The sequence below is a fragment of the Chiloscyllium plagiosum genome, unplaced genomic scaffold, assembly GCF_037043375.1.
Source record: "Chiloscyllium plagiosum isolate Xiang-an unplaced genomic scaffold, Cpla_swu_hap1 HiC_scaffold_8, whole genome shotgun sequence".
Lineage (NCBI taxonomy): Eukaryota > Metazoa > Chordata > Chondrichthyes > Orectolobiformes > Hemiscylliidae > Chiloscyllium > Chiloscyllium plagiosum.
In genome coordinates, this window is record NW_028270146.1 from 4,525,325 (window position 1) to 4,544,189 (window position 18,865).

Consider the following 18,865-nt stretch of genomic DNA (forward strand, 5'->3'; position numbering starts at 1 on the left):
GGGTCACCATCAGCAGCAGCAGCAGCACTTTCAGGTGTAGTTGTAGTTAGCGAGTTTTGAGAAGATTTGTAGCTTAGGTTGAGGTTCTGGATGTAGGTTTGCTCACTGAGCTGGAAAGTTCATTTTCAGACGTTTCATCACCATACTAGGTAACATCTTCAGAGAGCCTCTGGACGAAGCACTGCTGATGATTCCTACTTTCTATTTACATGCTTGGGTTTCTTTGGGTTGGTGATGACAAGCACAAAGAACAAAGAAAATTTACAGCCCAGGAACAGGCCCTTCAGCCCTCCAACCCTGAGCCAATCCAAATCTACTGTCTAAACCTGTCGCCCAATTCCTAAACATCTGTAATCCCTCTGCTCCCCACCTACTCATGCATCTGTCCAGACGCATCTTAAATGAATCTACCGTGCCTGCCTCTACCACCTCTGCTAGCAACGCATTCCAGACACCTACCACCCTCTGTGTAAAGTACTTGCCACGTGTATCCCCCTTAAACATTTCCACCTCTCACCTTGAAAGCATGATCTCTTGTTATTGAATCCTGGGAAAAAGTTTGTCTCTATCCACCCTGTCTATACCCTTCATGATTTTGTAAACCTCAATCAGGTCCCCCTCAATCTCCTTTTTTCTGATGAAAACAATCCTAACCTACTCAACCTCTCTTCATAGCTAGCACCTTCCACCAGGCAACATCCTCGTAAACCTTCTCTGCACCCTCTCCAAAGTGTCCACATCCTTTTGGTAATGTGGCGACCAGAACTGTACACCATATTCTAAATGCGGCCGAACCAATGTTTTATACATTTTTAACATGACTTGCCAGCTCTTATACTCAATACCCCGTCCGATGAAGGCAAGCATACTATACTTTGTGACCACTCTATCCACCTGTGCAGCAACCTTCAGGGTACAATGGACCTGCACTCCCAGATCTCTGTGCTCATCAACTTTTCCCAAGGCTCTTCAGTTCATTGGATAATTCGCTCTAGAATTAGACTTTCCTAAACGCATCACCTCACATTTGTCTGGATTGAAAGCCATCTGCCACTTATCCGCCCAACTCTCCAGTCTATCTATATTCTCCTGTATTCTTTGACACCTCACATTTAGAGTCATAGAGATATACAACATGGAAACAGACCCTTCAGTCCAACCCATCCATGCCAACCAGATATCCCAACCCAATCTAGTCCCACCTGCCAGCACCCGGCCTATATCCCTCTAAAACCTTCCTATTCATATACCCATACAAATGCCTCTTAAATGTTGCAATTGTACCAGCCTCCACCACATCCTCTGCCAGCTCATTCCATACATTCGTCCAGATTAAACTCCATCTACCATTTTTCTGTGCACGCCTCCAACCGAAATACATCCTGTTGTATTCTTAGGCTAGTTCCTTGCACCTTCTTTGCAGAAAACTAACAAAAATTTGGAAGTTCTCCCTATTATCACTATTTTCTAATAACCTACTGTCTCTGACAGTGACTGAAAAACTGAACAATTAGCGTGCCGGCGGCTGATATCTTCAGTTAAGAAATGAAGGGACTTGGAATGGAGAAGATCAGAAAACAGAAGAAGCAAAAGATCGTATCAATGAATCTTGTGGACTTGTATCCTTAATGCTTTCTGCTACTCCACCAATCTTTGTGTCATCTGCAAACTTGCTGATCATACCAACAGTGCCCTCTTCTAGATCATTTATGTATATCACAAATAACAGTGACCCCAACACTGACCCTTGTGGAACACCACTGGTCACCTTTCTCCATTTCGAGAAACTCCCTTCAACTACTACTCTCTGTCTCCTGTTGCTCAATCAGTTCTTTATCCACCGAGCTAGAACACCCTGCACACCATGTGACTGCACTTTCTCTATTAGTTTACCATGGGGAACCTTATCAAATGCCTTACTAAAGTCCATGTATATGACATCAACAGCCCCTCCTTCATCTATCACTTCCTCAAAGAACTCTATTAAGTTGGTAAGGCACGATCTCCCCTGCACAAAACCATGTTGTCTATCACTGATAAGCCCATTCTTTTCTAAATATAAATAGATCCTATCCCTCAGTACCTTCTCCAGCAACGTTTCCACTACTGACGTCAGGCTCACTGGTCTATATTACCTGGAATATCCCTACTACCCTTCTTTTACAGGGGGACAACATGAGCAACCTTCCAGTCCTCCGGCACCTCACCGGTGTTTAAGGATGCCACAAAGATATCTGTCAGGGCCCCAGCTATTTCCTCTCTCGCCTCCCTCAGCAACCTGGGATAGATCCCATCCGGTCCTGGGGATTTGTCCATCTTAATAACCTCAAGCATACCCTACTTATGCCAACATGATCCAGACTAATCAAACGTCTGTCTCTAATCTCAAGATTCATCATGTTCCTCTCCTCAGTGAACACTGATGCAAAGTACTCATCCAGAATCACACCCATTCTCTCAGGTTTCTTCATTATCCTTTAGTGGACCAATCCTTTCTCTAGTTACCCGCTTGCTTTCTCCTTAATTATGCTTGCTAAAGCTATTTCATGACCTCTTTTAGCCCGCTTGATTCCACGTTTAAGACTGGTCCTACTCTTCCGATATTTCTTCAGGACCCATTCTGTTCTTAGCTGCCTGGACTTTATGTACGCTTCCCTTTTCCTCTTGGCTTGTCGTATGATTTTTCCGGTCATCCACGGTTCATGAATCCGATGGTGATGTCATTTTCTATGGTGATGTCATTTCCTGTTCTTTTTCTCAGAGTGTGGTAAATGGAGTCCAAGTCAATAGGTTTATTGATAGAGTTCCGGTTGGAATGTCATGCTTCTAGGAATTTGCATATGTGTCTCTGTTTGGCTTGTCCTAGGATGGATGTGTTTTCCCAGTCGAAGTGGTGTCCTTCCTTATCTGTTTGTAGGAATACTAGTGAGAGAGGGTCATGTCGTTTTGTGGCTAGTTGATGTTCATTTATTGATGTTCACATGACGTTCACTAAAGCAGCAGCTAATGGACTTAAAAGACTCTATACAGACAACAAGCAAAACTAATGTCATTTACAAAATACTGTGCAAGAACTGTAACAAACACTACATTGGACAAACAGGCAGAAACCTAGCCACCAGGATACAAGAACACCAACTAGCCACAAAACAACATGACCTTCTCACACTAGTTTCTTTACATATACATAAGGAAGGACATCACTTCGACTGGGACAAAACACCCACCCTAGATCAAGCCAAACAGAGACACACACAAAAATTCCTAGAAGTATGGCATTCCAACATTCCAACTCTATCAACAAACAAATTGACATGGACCCCATTTACCATACCCTGAGAAAAAGAACAGGAAATGTCATCACCACAGGAAATGGCATCACCAACCCAAAGAAACTCAAGCATATAAATAGAAAGCAGGAATCATCAGCAGTGTTTTGTCTGGAGGCCCACTGAAGATGTTACCTAGTGTGGTGACAAAACGTCTGAAAATGAACCTTCCAGCTCAGCGAGCAAACCTACATCCAGTAGTTGTAGTTACAGAAGTGGATGGCTGTGGTTGATTGTCTTCGGACTGTTTCTTAGACATTGGTTTAGATTGTGTGATATGCACGTACGAGAACAAATTATAAAGACAAATGGTGTGCATAAGAGTGATGCAGTCCTGCAGGAATTATACAGGCCTTATATAGGAATTAGCTGAAAATGTGTTGCTGGAAAAGCTCAGCAGGTCAGGCAGCATCCAAGGAGCAGGAGAATCGACGTTTCGGGCATGAGCTCTTCTGATTCCTGAAGAAGGGCTCATGCCCGAAACGTCGATTCTCCTGCTCCTTGGGTGCTGCCTGACCTGCTGCACTTTTCCAGCAACACATTTTCAGCTCTGATCTCCTGCATCTGCAGTCGTCACTTTCTCCTTGAAGATTATATAAGAATCATACAAGAATGCTCTTGTGTCAGAGGGACAGCAATGAACATTCTTTAGTTTAATTTTTAGAGTGAAGCTGCTCAAGTATTAGTAATGTACCTCTCACATTCTCGGATGGCAGCTGACATTGGCACATGCGCAGAACAAAGCATGTGAAATGATCGCCACTGGAATCGCACTTCTGTGAACATAGTTAAGTACTCTCGAATATACTGTTCCCTAATTCTTATAGCCAAATTGCACTGCTGAAACATGCTTTAAATGAGAACTACCAATACAGCATTCACTGCTCATAATGCAGTCTCCTTTACATTGCGGAAATTAAGCATAGACTGGGCAACGGTTTCACAGAACACCTGGCCGCAATAAAGACCCTGACCTTCCATTTGCCTTCCACTTTAGCACATCACCTTGTTCCCCGGCCAACATCTCTGTCTCAGGCTCACTGCAGTGGTTCAGAGAAGCTCAGCACAAACTGGAACAACAGCTCCTCATTTTCCACTTGGGAACTTAACAGCCTTCGAGACTCAATATTGAGTTCAACAATTTTAGGGTTTGAGGCACTTTCACATGAACTTACTCCGGCCCTCACACACCAGGCCTTGTTATCACATGGTCTGCTATTGCACACCCCCATCATTAGCCATTACATATCCACTAATAAATTTTCATTTATTGTTATTCACTCCTTCATCTGTCCATCTGTTCTTCTCTCTCTTTGGGCTCTATCTCCACCTGTCGCTAACTCCTTATCCCCTCCCCCTAACCTATCTTCTGCATAAAAACCAACCTGTTCCTAGCTGCCATCGATTCTGAGGAAGGGTCACTGAACCAAAATGTTAATTCTGATTTGGGGCTTTGAGGGGTCAGGAGTTGAGCTGACAGGGCCTTCAGCTGGGTCTGAACCCTCTCCTCAGCGCCTCTCTTCTTATAGTAAAACATTCCAAAGTATTTCAGAGATTAGGATTAATGATCAAAAAATTTTAATTCTGGAGTGAAACAAAAAGAGCCTAAAAAGGTTTGGTGGGGGCTGGTGTGCGTTACTCAGAGAAAGACACAATTGCGAATGGTTGGGCAATGGAAATGGATGTCAGAGATGACGGACAAAATTGGGATGGGAGATGTTACAAGAATAAAGAAAGACAAGACCTTGAAGGAATTTGTAAACTACCCTTATTCCTTTCAGGCTGACCACAAGCTCTCTTGGTTTGAAGCACAGCTGTGCTGTTCAGCTGCTGCCTAGGCTGTCTTTTTAAGCTCATACAGCTTTAAAAGCAAATCTAAATATTGACACTGAGCAGAGGACAGGTGGAGAATTCAGGCTCCAGATCAATGATTGCGTTTCTATCCCTTTGATTTTTAATAAATACAGTTACATCTATTATCAACAGGAGCTGATAGGCCATGGTGTTGTATTCTGCTGCAAGGGGGGAGCTGTCTCATTTTAAGGACATGAACTCTAATAGCTCCTAACTAAATATAGCTTGTACTGATTGGATGAGACAAAAATATTCTGACTCCTGTATCATTAAGGTATTTCCTGTTGCTACGGCAGCTTAGGCAAATGACTTTATTTTCTGAAGTATGATACTGAAACTTTCCAATAGACAGGTGCAACAGAGAGGTACTATTTTTACTGGTTAGCAGATCCTAGGCGGCATTGCTCACATTACAGCAGAGTTTACAATGACAGGAACGAAATAGCGTACAACATATAACAGATCAGTCTGTCACCACACTGGAGCTGAGATGAAACTAGACTACCTCCTTCAGGACACAGTCTAATTGCTGTGTGCTTTCAAAACTATTTCCTTCATCAGTATGGTGTCACTAATTTACAATATCGATAATATACTGCATTTGAAATGGTTTAAGATATTTGAAATATACTAAGGTGATTCTATATACTGTAAATGCAGGTCTCCCTATCTTTAATCACGACCTGTGGTTCATCTATATCTCCAGATCATGTGGCCATGCTGCAACCTAAATATATCTCTACAAAGACCATGTACATGTTGTCACCTTTTAAATAGCACACATTCAAAGATAAATCACAGTTATCATGCACTTAAATAAATCATTCATACACTTAAAACAAAACATTACAGATCCTATATTGGTATTGCCCAGACTCCCAATTTGTGAGAGAAACTGGCCTATCTGGAATTCAATGGCATTCCAAATCCTTCTCTCTGGTGAAGGCTGCAAATAGAATGTTGCTATCCTGGAGCATTTCACCAGACTCACCTGTACCTGGTATGTGGTTGAGGATCTCAGTGTGTAGAAGAAATAGCCAGTTCACACCCATACCCACGTGGCATTCTTGCCTCCAAAGCAAAAAGCTTCAAATCTTGGAGACTTGAGCCCACCCACAATGTAGAGGGCACCTCAGTGCAGTTCTGGGAAAGAGACTGCCAGAGCTGCCATCTTGCAAATGAGATGTTAAACTATGTGCAGCACATTTAGCAGCATGGGCCTCACAGACAGAATAGCCAGCTGCTGTGCTCTAAGTACCTTGTAACTTCATATACCTATGTCATATCTGTTGTCTCAGGTGGATATTAAAAATTTCAAAGCACTACTTAAACAGTAAGGGAACACTCCTGTGTCCTGGTCAATAAGCTTTCCCTGAGCAACAGATTATCTGCCATAACCCCATTGCTGCTTGTGGGAACTTGCTTTGTGCAAATTGGCTGTTGCGCTTCCTATATTACAATAGTAGAACATAGAACAACACAGGCCCTCTGAGCCTTGATGTTACAGAATCATAGAGTCATAGAGATGTACAGCATGGAAACAGACCCTTCGATCCAACCCGTCAATACCGACCAGTTATCCCAACCCAAACTAGTCCCGCCTGCCAGCACCTGGCCCAAATCCCTCCAAACATTTCCTATTCATATACCCATCCAAATGCCTCTTAAATGTTGCAATTGTACCAGCCTCCACCACTTCCTCTGGCAGCTCATTCCATACACATATCACCCTCTGTGTGAAAAAGTTGCCCCTTAGGTCTCTTATATCTTTCCCCTCTCATCCTAAACCTATGCCCTCTAGTTCTGAACTCCCCAAGCCCAGGGAAAAGACTTTGCCAATTTATCCTATCCATGCCCCTCATAATTTTGTAAACCACTACAAGGTCACTCCTCCGCCTCTGATGCTCCAGCGAAAAGAGCCCCAGCCTGTTCAGCCTCTCCCTATAGCTCAAATCCTCCAACCCCAGTAACATCCTTGTAAATCTTTTCTGAACCCTTTCAAGTTTCACAACATCTTTCCGATAGGAAGGAGACCAGAATTGCATGCAATATTCCAACAGTGGCCTAACCAATGTCCTGTACTGCCGCAACATGACCTCCCAACTCCTGTACTCAATACTCTGACCAATAAAGGAAAGCATACCAAAACGCCTTCTTCACTATCCTATCTACCTGCGACTCCACTTTCAAGGAGCTATGAACCTGCACTCCAAGGTCTCTTTGTTCAGCATGTTGCACTGCTCTTTTATCCCTCTCCAAGATCAAACTCACCTACATACCCTTCATTGTATTATCTTCCATGTGCCTATCCAAGAGTCGCTTAAATGTCCCTAATGTATCTGACTCTACTATCACTGCTGGCAGTGCATTTCATGCACCCACCACTCTCTGTGTAAAGAATAGTGATTACATTTCAAAAGTACTTCCGTAGTTGTCAAACACAAAGGCATATCCCAAGGTTGCAAAATGCAAGTCTTTCTTTCCTTGAATGTAAAGCCCTAAAACAATGCACTAGTTTAACTGTGGCTCTTAGGTAAAATACACAGGCATAGTATCGAAGACTCAGAAAATACACATTTCAAACTCAAAATCTCATCCTCCCTTAAAGCACAGCAGGAAAGGATCTGACATATTACTACACCAGACACACAGACAACCACATTCTGTGACACAACCCAGCGTTCCTTTGCCACTCTCAACATTTTGCTACTCGTGAACAACACCCCTGATAAAAAGAAATAAAATTCCAAAAACAAGAAAGCAATGGGAAGCGTAGTCTCAGATAGCAAATACAATTTAAAAGGGAAAGACAGAGGAGCAATGTTGCTAACTTAAAAGAAAGGGCAAAGGACTATCGGGAGTAATTAACGGGGAGGAGAAAGGTTTGGCTCCAGTAAAAGGAGGTCGAAAAATACAAGCTGCACTTTGTTTTAGGTTGAATAACCATCAATTTATAAAAATAAATTAATAAAACCTTCAAAATGTAAAAAGGAATTTGCCAGCAGTTTATAAAATAAACAAACAGTTGGACAAAAGTGAAGCAGAGAAATTCCTGAGCCAGGTTTGACCATTTTGTTTCGAGGACAAAGGGTGATATTGGCCTGAAAGAGATTCAAAACAGCAGGGCAAGCAAGCTTAACAGTTGGCTGAGAAATATCTTCTTTCACAAGTTGTTATTCAAGTTTTGAAGAAACAGGCCAGCTTGTCTCCATGCAAGGCAAGTTAATCTGAAGCTGCACATTCCAAGTAAACCATCTGACGCTTGGCTCCCACCCAGACACCCTGACAGGGGTTTTCTTTCTCCACATTTATTTACCTTTTCCTTTATTAGACTTTTCTTTTCCAAAGGGCTGTGTTATGTGCGCTAGCAGAATATAAAGTTTTGTCCGATTTGACTTTGCTTGACTCTGGCTGTCCAGTGCCCTCACAAGCTCTCTGCTCTCTCCTTTGAGAATGGTACACAAATATTCATGCTCACTCACACTCTTGCAAACAATCTCGCATGGGTATTAGACACTGGAGAGTGGGTTACTCTTCTGCACAGAAACATAAGAAATAGAAGCTGGAGTAGGTCATACGGACACTTGAACTTGCTCTGTCATACAATAAATTTATGGCACATCATCAACCCCAACTCCACTTCTCTATGTAAACCCCATATTCCTTTATTGCCTTAGATTGCAAGACAATACTCAATGACAAGGGGAGCAAAATTTTCTGATCACCATGGAATCAGATAAGTTTCCAAAAGAGATCTGAACTACCAGTTTCCAGCTGAAAGACTAAGATGGCAAAATTTCACATTTTAGAACATTTACTATAATAAATGACAAAAGCACTATTGACAAAGCACATTGTTTTGTAGGCAAAAGTATAATTTAAAACAACAGAGAGGACAATCACTCCTTTAAGCTCATCACAGAAGAAGGGTTACTTGATTCAAATTGTTAACTCTGATTTGTCTCCACAGATTTTGCCAGACCTTCTCAGTTTCACCAGCATTTTCTAAATTTTGTTCACACCCAGGGACGATGGTCAGATTCTCTCTTTTTGGAGATGGTCATTGCCTGGCACTTGTTGGGTGATAACATCACTTAAACTTTTCAGTCCAAACCTAGATATTGTCCAGATCTTCTTGCCTTTGGGCATGGACCACTTCAGTATCTGAGGAGTCATGAATGATGCTGAACATTGTGCAATAAATAGCGTACCACCCATTTCTGACGTTAAGATGGAGGAATGTTTATTAATAAAGTAGCAGAAGATAGTTGGGCCAAGAACACTACTTTGAGGAATTCCTGCAGTGTTGTCCTGGAGGTGAGATATTGACCTGGAATAATTAACAACTTACTTTGTGCTAGACATTACAGTGTAGATTTTTCCCCATCAATGAATAGCTGTGGTTCCAACACTGACACCTGCAAAACTCCACCAGTCATCGGCTGCCATCCTGAAAAAGATTCCTTTATCCCTACTCTCTGCCTTCTGCCAGTCAGCCAATCCTCTATCCATGCCAGTACCTTACCCATGACACCTGGACTCTCTTCTTATTTAGCAGCTTCCTATACAGCACCTTATCAAAGGCCTTTTGGAAGTCCAAATATATCATGTCCAATGGCTCTCCTTTGTCTAACTTACTCAATACCTCAAAGAGTTCTAACAGATTTGTCAGGCATGACGTTCTGCTGATGAAACGGTGCTGATTCAGCCCTATTTCAACATGCATTTCAAAGTACTCCACAATGTCATCCTGAGTGATGAGTTCTAAAATGTTACCAACAACCAAGGTCAGGCTAACCAGCCTACAATTTCCTGTTTTCAGCGTCCCTCCCTTCTTAAGCAGGGATGCTATATTAGCACTTCCTAGCCCTCGAAAACCCTCCCTGATTCCAGTGATTCCTGAAAGATTACAACCAATGCCTCTACAATCTCCTCAGCTATCTCCTTCAGAACTTTGGAATGTAGTCTATATGGTCTGGGTGAGTTATTCACTTTCAGACATTTCCACTAAATCTCTAAGGTCACACCTCAGGCTCCAACACTCCAGGGAAAACAGCTGCACCCTATTCAGCCTCTCCCTACAGCTCAACCCCTCCATCCCTGGCAACATCTTTGTAAATCTTTCTGAACCCTCATATTTCATCTTCTCCCCCTTGCTGCTTTTTTAGTTGTCCTCTGCTGGTTTTTAAAGGCTTCCTAATTCCTCTGGCTTCCCACTAATCTTCACCACACTGTATGCCTATTCTTTTGTTTTAATGCTGTCCCTGACTTCCCTTGTTGGCCATGATTGTCGCATCCTCCCCTTCATATGTTTCTTCTTCCTTGCGATGAATCTCTGCTGTTTCTACTGAATTACCCCCAGAAACTCCTGCCATTGGTGTTCTACCATCTTCCCTCCTTGGCTCCCCTTCCAATCAACTCTGGCCAGCTCCTCTCTCATGTCTTTGTAGTTCCTTTACTCAACTGTAATACATTACATCCGATTCCAGGTTCGCCCTCTCAAACAGCAGGGTGAGTTCTTTAATATTATGGTCGCTGCCCCCTTGGGATTCTTTCATATTAAGCTGCCTTATCAAGTTTGTCCCATTACACAGCACCAAATCCAGAACTGCCTGTTTCTTAGTGAACTCTACCACAAGCTGCTCTAAAAAGCTATGATATAGACATTCCACAATTTCTTTTCTTCAGATAGGCTATCAACCTGATTTTCTCAGTCCACCTGCATACTGAAGTCCCCACTAGTTCTATTTGGAGCCATTTGTTGTGATTTAATAATTTTCACTAGCCATTGGAAACTTAGCCCCTATTACCACCTGCTAGCTGCCCTTGTGCTTGGCTTGCCTGTGCTGAATCCTGCTCGTTTTGCTTACTGCTGGAGTTTTCCATGAAGACCTGTCCATGCATGTTCTGTCAGTCAGTTTGTCCCCTATGGTTTACAGGTCTTCGCCCAAGATAGTCAGTCTTCCTTTGGCTTCCTTTCTATATCTCATTTCAGCTCCATTTCTGTTTCCTCTCATTTACTTTCATTCTGATTTATCCTCAGAACTGCTTTGCACCCTTATTTTACACTTTATGCATCTGCCAGATATGATTGTCATTAATTCAAAGTGTTTGCTACCACCATCTAAATGTGCTTAGTTGGATAAGGTTCATTTTTAGATGTTTCGTCACCACACTAGGTAACATCTTCAGTGGGCTTCAGGCGAAACACTTCTGAAAAACCCTGCTTTCTATTTATATGTTTGGGTTGGAGATGTCATTTCCTGTGGTGATGTTATTTCCTGTGATGAAGTAACTTCCTGTTCCTTTTCTCAGGGGGTGGTAGATGGGGTCTAACTCAATGTGTGTGTTGATAGAGTTCCGGTTGGAATGCCATGCTTCTAGGAATTCGCATGAATGTCTTTGTTTGGTTTGTCAGACACACACGAGAATTCCTAGAAGCATGGCATTCCAATCGGAACTCTATCAACACACACGTCAAGTTAGACCACATCTACCACTCCGTGAGAAAAGGAACAGGAAGTGACTTCACCACACGAAATAACATTACCACTGGAAATGACATCACCAACCCAAAAAAACATATAAATAGAAAGCAGGATTTTTCAGCAGTGCTTCACCTGAGGCCCACTGAAGATGTTACCTAGTGTGGTGATGAAACATCTAGAAATGAACCTTCAAGCTCAGCGAGCAAACCTACTTCCAAACCTCAACTTGAGCTACAAATCTTCTCAAAACTCACTTAGTTGGATAAGTAGCCTGGGTTGCTAAGACCTGTTCCATGTTCATCTCTAAGTACATTACACAGAGAACAGAAAGAAATCCCTGATGATCATCTTGGAGTAAGTCCTTCTCCACACTGACTCTTCATGGCCAGGCTTCACTTCTTGTAACATTATCGACTACCTGTTGAAAGGTGATGCCTTATTTCACAGAGTGAGAGGGAGGACAATTGGCTCAGAAAGAGAGAGGGAAAAGGAAAGAGAGCATTTGTCTTACAAACAGAGTGAGCAACACACACTCAAAGCAAATGACATGCAAACACACAAACACAGACTGAGCAACACCACATACAGATAGACGCAGCAAGCAAGGCCTACCAAGAGACAGTGCAATAAAGAATGCGAGGCAGAGAAGATAATTGAGACAGCAAGAGACAGAGCACGATCACAAGGACAAGAGACACACAGCCATGAACAGAGAACAAAAGACAACAGAGTGAGAGAGGGTGAGCAATAGAGAGATAGTGTGTGGGTGTGACGCTGAGACACAGCACCACTGAGACACAGGGAGACAGAGTAGTAATAATCATGTTTATAGCAGCTATTTTAATACCCCTTTTACAAAACCAGATGACTCTGCCTTACTATATCATAACTTTTATTACCTATAAATTATATATACATCTGAAAAAGAAAGAAATTACATGGAAAGAGCAAGAAACTAGGAATAATTAAATGGATAGCTCTTTGAAGGAATCTGCACAGATTCAATTGGGCAAATGGCCATCTCCTATAACCTAACATTTTAAAAAATTCATTTATAGAATGAGGGCATCATTGGTTAGGCCAGAATTCATTGCCCATCCCTAATTGCCCAGAGGGCAGTTAAAAGTCATTCATATTGCTGTCTGTCTGGAGTCACATGTAGGCCAGACCAGGTAAGGATGGCAGCTTCCTGCCCTAAAGGACATTAGTGAACCAAATGGGGATTTTCCTGACAATCATCATTAAACTGGTAATTCCTGATTTTCATTGAATTTCGGCCATGGCAGGATTTCAACCCAGGTCCCCAGAACATTACCTGGGTCTCCGCATTAATAGTTTAATAATAGTCTAACATTAGGCCATCACAGAGTCATAGAGATGTACAGCATGGAAACAGACCCTTCGGTCCAACCCGTCCATGCCAACCACATATCCCAACCCAATCTAGTCCCACCTGCCAGCACCCGGGCCCTTATCCCTCCAAACCCTTCCTATTCATATACCTATCCTAATGCCTCTTAAATGTTGCAATTGTCCCAACTTCGACCACTTCCCCCAGAAATCCTGGTAAAACTCATGGATGTTCTTATTCTTAAGTAAGAGAATTCTGGTGAAAACCCACAAAACCACAAGAATCATTGTAAATTTACAGTCCACATTCACAAGAAAGTAAACTTACCAAAGCAGTTGCCTCTGTGGGGCACAAACATTTTGGAAGCAGAGGCAATGTGAAGCTCGGCTGCAATCAGTGCTTTAATGATAAGGTCCTCGATCTGAGCCATCAAAGCTGCAGGAAGAAGAAGGCCCATTGTAAACAACCTCTCTCCAAAGGTTAACCACACACTACCAAGTTCCACAATTAAAACATACTAGAAATATTATTACTGCAGCACCAGATAAGACACAAATCTGAACACATTAAAATTCATCCATGGGACATGGCAAGAAGTATTATGCATCCCAATACAATTGGGTTGCTCGCTGAACTATCGCAGAAGAAATTCATGAATCAACCACATTGACATTTGTCCAGAGTCACATTTATGCCAGACAAGGTAAAGACGTCAGATCTCTTCCCCTGAAGGACATTAGTGAACCAGATGGGTTTTTTAAACAATCTAGGAGTTTCATAACCACCTGACTAACTTTTTATTTGAGGTTTTCACTCTCTGCTTTGTAAGGACCTAATCCTAGCTCCAGTCAGTTATCCAGCTGCACACTTCAACAAACCCAAGCAATTTGCCAATTAATATCCATCCTGGAAAGTTTTATTCTGAGCTTTTTTGGTTTATGCAGAACTCTCAAGCACAGTGTGTAGCATCATCCAAGCAGAGTTGGTGCGTACACAGCCTCTCAGCTCCAATGTAAAGGGCAAGTCAATGATCAGATCCTTCAACCAGCTGCTAACTTCAATACCCTCTGATAGTCAGAAAATAGGGACTTAGCCTGGCTTCCAAATTCAAAGTTTCTCCCATCAACAATGGCTGGGCAACCTTCCAATCTATTCACAATGTAAATTAATAACTTGGATGTCAGGGTTAGAATGTATTATAACCAAGTTTGCAGATGACACTAAAGCAGGTGGGACAGTAAAGTGCAACGAAGAAATAAGCAATTTACAAATGGATATGGAGAGGTTAGGTGAATGGGCCAAAATTTGGCAAATGAAGTTGAATGCGGATAAGTATGAAGTTGTTCATTGTGGGTTTGAGAAATAGAAAGGTAGTATATTATCTAAATGAAAAGAAACTTCAGAGTGCTCCAGTTCGGTGGGATCTAGGTATCCTCGTACATGAATTGCAGAAAGTTAGAGTGCAGGTACAGCAGGTAATAAAGACAAATAGAATGTTGGCATTTGTTGTTAAAGGAATGGAGTATAAAAATAGGGAAGTGCTACAACTGTAGTGAGACTGCACCTGCAGTACTGCATACAAAGTTGGTCCCCTTACATGAGGATGGATGAAATTTCATTGGCACAGTTCAGAGAAGGTCAGTAGAGTAATTCCAGTTATGGAAGGCTTGTCTTGAGGAGAGATTCAGCAGTTTAGGATTATTCTCAGAGTTTAGAATGATGAGAAGTGATCTAATTGGGGTCGCTATAACCTGGTGTTGTGTGATTTTTGAACATCATTTATGAAGTAGCTGAAGAGGGTTGGACCTTGGACACTTACTCTGAGGAACTCCTTTAAGCATGTCCTGAGACTGAGATAACTGATCTCCAACAACATATTCTCTTGTGCCAGCCACTGCAGAAATTTAGCCCTTCATTTCCTTCGAGTTCAGTTTTATTGGGGGCTCTTTGATGCCACACTTACTCAAATTTGCATTTATTAATTTAGTTGAAAGCTCCCAAATTGTCATGAAAGCACTTGAACCCATGTCTCCAACTATTTAGAGTGGGCATCAGGATTACTAGTCCACTGACCCTGCTACCACTCCCCATAACGGTCACATTGTTGTTTGTGGGACCCTGCTGCGTATGATTTGTTAAATACATTACAACAGTTAATATAATAATCCATTAGTAATAATTGGGTGCAAAGGAACTTTGGAAGGTCTTGAAAATAAAGAAACACAAACACAACAGTAGGCCATTCTAGATGATTCTACCCGATTGCTATATTCCCGTTCTAGTTCTAAATGCTTGATATAATTAGCACCTAGAAATCTATCATTCTCAGTCTTGAACTTACTTAACGACTGATCTTCCCAAACCCTCTGGGGTGGAGAATTCGAAAGATTTACCATCTCCTGAATGAAGAGGTTTGTTCTCATCTTAATCTTGGATAGCTTTTATTCAGAACTGACCAAAGGTTCTACACCACACAGAAATATTGTTTCTGCATCCACTCTGTCTTCTTTAAGAATTTTGTAAATTCTATGAGATCATGTCTCAAAACCACAAATATACAGGTTGGTTCTCTAGTTAAAGGATAGGATGGGTAGATCTTCAAACTCAGATCCCATCAATCAAGAAAGACAAAGTGGCGACAACCAGAGGATAGAATTGTAAAAGCTCTTCCATAAACCATGTAACTGAGCTAAAGAGCATGGAACAGATACCACTTACCAACTGTGTCCATTCCTTCCTGTTTCAGGTACCGCAGCATAGCACTCATGCTCCACTTATTCCCATAATCCTCCACATCTGGATCATCACAGCTGGAAGAGATAACACCAGGGGGCACTGATTATACTACTCACACTCTGAGACGGTTTAAATTGCCCTCTAATCAGAAAACAGAACATTTACTTCATAGAATCCCGACATGAGGGGACAGGCTATATGGCCCAATAAGTCCACACCGACCCTCCAAAGACTATCCCACATAGACCCATTTCCCTGCCCTATTACTCTACACTTTCCCTGACTAATGCACCTTGCCTACACATCCCTGAACACACTATGGTCAATCCACCTAACCTGCACATTTTTGGACTGTGGGAGGAAACCAGAGCACCCAGAGGAAACCCATGCAGACATAGGGAGAATGTGCAAACTCCACACAGACAGTCACCTGAGGCTGGAATTGAACGCATGTCCCTGGGCTGTGAGGCAACAGTGCTAACCATTGAGCCATCGTGCCACCCTTACTTCTGTAGTTTTTTTCATAAATTCAAGACTGGAATGGTGGGACTCTTATGAAGACAGAGAGTGTGATGGAATAAATAGTCTTCACCTGTGTGGTCAACTGCAATCCAGAGATGTAGAGGAAAGGATAGCAAAGATGGTTCTCAATAGGAGCGAGAGTGCGGGGTAGTTGTTATGGGGTCTTTAACTTTCCAAATATTGACTGGGAATACTATAGTTCAAGTTCTTTAGATGGGTCAGTTTTTGTCCAATGTGTGCAGGGGGGCTTCCTGACACTGTATGTAGACAGGCCAACAAGGCGCGAGGCCACATTAGATTTGGTACTGGGTAATGAACCCAGCCAGGTGTTAGATTTGGAAGTAGGTGACCATTTTGGTGATAGTGACTGCAATTCAGTTATGTTTACTTTAGTGATGGGAAGGGATAGGTATATACCACAGAGCAAGAATAACAGCTGGGGGAAAGGCAATTATGATACATTAGGCAAGATTTAGGATGCATAGGATGGGGAAAGAAGCTGCAGGTGATGGGCATAATATAAATGTGAAGCTTATTCAAGGAACAGCTACTGTGGGTCCTTGATAAGTATGTCCCTGTCAGGCAGGAAGGAAGTGATCAAGCGCAGGAGATGTGGTTTACTAAGGAAGTTGAATCTCTTGTCAAGAGAAAGAAGGCGGCTTATGTTAGGATGAGATGTGAAAGTTCAATTAGGGCACTTGAGAGTTACAAGTTAGCCAGGAAAGAACTAAAGAGTGCATTAAGAAGAACCAGGAGAGGACATGAAAAGTCGATGGTGGATAGGATCAGTGAAAACCCTAAAGCTTTCTGTAGGTGCATAAGGGATAAAAGAATGACTAGAGTAAGATTAGGGCCAGTCAAGGACAGTCATGGGAAGTTGTGTGTGGAGTCAGAAGAGATAGGAGTAGCGCTAAATTAATATTTTTCGTCAGAATTCACTCTGGAAAAAGACAATTTTGTTGAAGAGAATACTGAGAAACAGGCTACTGAATTAGATGGAATTGAGAGGGAGAAAGTGATGTCTGCAGACGTTGGAGATCAGAGTCAAGATTGTTGCTGGAAAAGCACAGCAGATCAGAGGAGCAGGAGAATCAATATTTCAGGTTAGAGCCCTTCATCAGGGGTGGAGATAAATGGGAGGGGAGTGGGTCTGGGGAGAAGGTAGCTAAGAGTGCAGTAGGTGGATGGAGTGCAGGTAAAGGTGATAGGGCGGAGAGGAGGGTGGAGCAGATAGGTGGGAAGGAAGATTGACAGGTGGGACAGGTCATGAGGACGGTGCTGAGCTGGAAGGTTGGAGCTCTGGTAAAGTGTGGAGGGAGGGGAAATGAGTAAACTGGTGAAATCCACATTGATGCCCTGGGGTTGAAGGGTCCCAAGGCAGAAGATGAGGCGTTCTTCCTCCAGGCGTCAGGTGGTGAGAGGGTGGAGATGGGAAGAGGCCCAGGACATACATGTCCTCTGCAGAGTGGGAGGAGGAGTTGAAATGTTTGGCCACAGAGCGTTGAGGTTGATTGGTGTGGGTGTCCTGGAGATGTTCTCTAAAGTGCTCTGCAAGAAGGTGTCCAGACTCCCCAGTGTAGAGGAGAACGCATCAGGAGCAACAGATACAATAAATGACGTGTGAAACTTTGATGGATGTGGAAGGTTCCTCTGGGGCCTTGGATGGAGGTGAGGGGGAAGGTGTGGGCACAGGTTTTGCAATTCCTGCAGTGGCAGGGGAGAGTGCCAGGACGGGAGGGTGGGTTGTTAGGTGGTGTGGACCTGACCAGGTAGTTACGGAGGGAACGGTCTTTGCGGAAAGGGGAAAGGGGTGGGGAGGGAAATATATCCTTGGTGGAGGTGTCCATTTGTAGGTGGCAGAAATGTCAGCAGATGATGTAATTTATGCGGAGGTTGGTGGGGTGGAAGGTGAGGACTGGGGGAGGGTGGCGGGGGGGGTCTGTCCTTGATGTGGTTGGAGGGGTGGGTTTCGTGGGCGGAGGTGTGGGATGTGGATGAGATGCATTGGAGGGCATCTTCAACCACGTGGGAGGGGAAAGTTCAGTCTTTAAAGAAGGAGGCCACGTGGTGTTTTCTGTGGTCCTCCTGGTAGCAGATGTGGCAGAGGCAGAGAAATTGGGAATATGGGATAGCATTTTTGCAGAAGGTTGGGTGGGAAGAGGCGTAATCCAGGCAGCTGTGGGAGTCGGTGGGTTTGTAAAAAATGTCAGTGTTGAATCAGCCATCATAGATGGAGATGGAGAGATCTAGGAAGGAGAGGGAGGTGTCAGAGATGGTCTAGGTGAATTTGAGATCGGAGTGGAATGTGTTGGTGAAATTGATGAACTGCTCAACCTCCCCGCGGGAGCACGAGGTGGCGCCGATGCAGTCATCAATGTAGCAGAGGAAGAGGTGGGGAGTGGTGCACGTGTAACTCCAGAAGATGGACAATTTACATAACCGACAAAGGGACAGGCATAGCTGGGGCCCATACGGGTGCCCATGGCTACCCCTTTCATCTGGAGGAAGTGGGAGACTGGAAGGAGAAATTGTTGAGGGTGAGGACCAATTCAGCCAAACGAATAAGTGTCAGTGGAAGGGTACTG

General features: G+C 43.1%; 1 protein-coding gene and 1 long non-coding RNA gene across 3 annotated transcripts in view; one reads left to right on the plus strand and one right to left on the minus strand.

The window, feature by feature from the left end:
* ttll5 (tubulin tyrosine ligase-like family, member 5) overlaps positions 1-18,865 on the minus strand; it is a 451,975-nt gene that overhangs the window by 350,661 nt on the left and 82,449 nt on the right. For both annotated transcript variants that reach the window (XM_087989544.1, XM_087989543.1), the window contains exons 11-12: positions 15,741-15,832; positions 13,350-13,457 (exon numbers count right to left, since the gene is read on the minus strand). In XM_087989544.1, coding sequence (XP_087845670.1) covers positions 13,350-13,457; positions 15,741-15,832 — 200 coding nt within the window. The remainder of the gene's footprint in view (positions 1-13,349; positions 13,458-15,740; positions 15,833-18,865) is intronic.
* Positions 1-18,865, plus strand: part of LOC148149333 (uncharacterized) — an 86,267-nt gene that overhangs the window by 41,377 nt on the left and 26,025 nt on the right. The gene's annotated exons all lie outside the window — the stretch shown is intronic.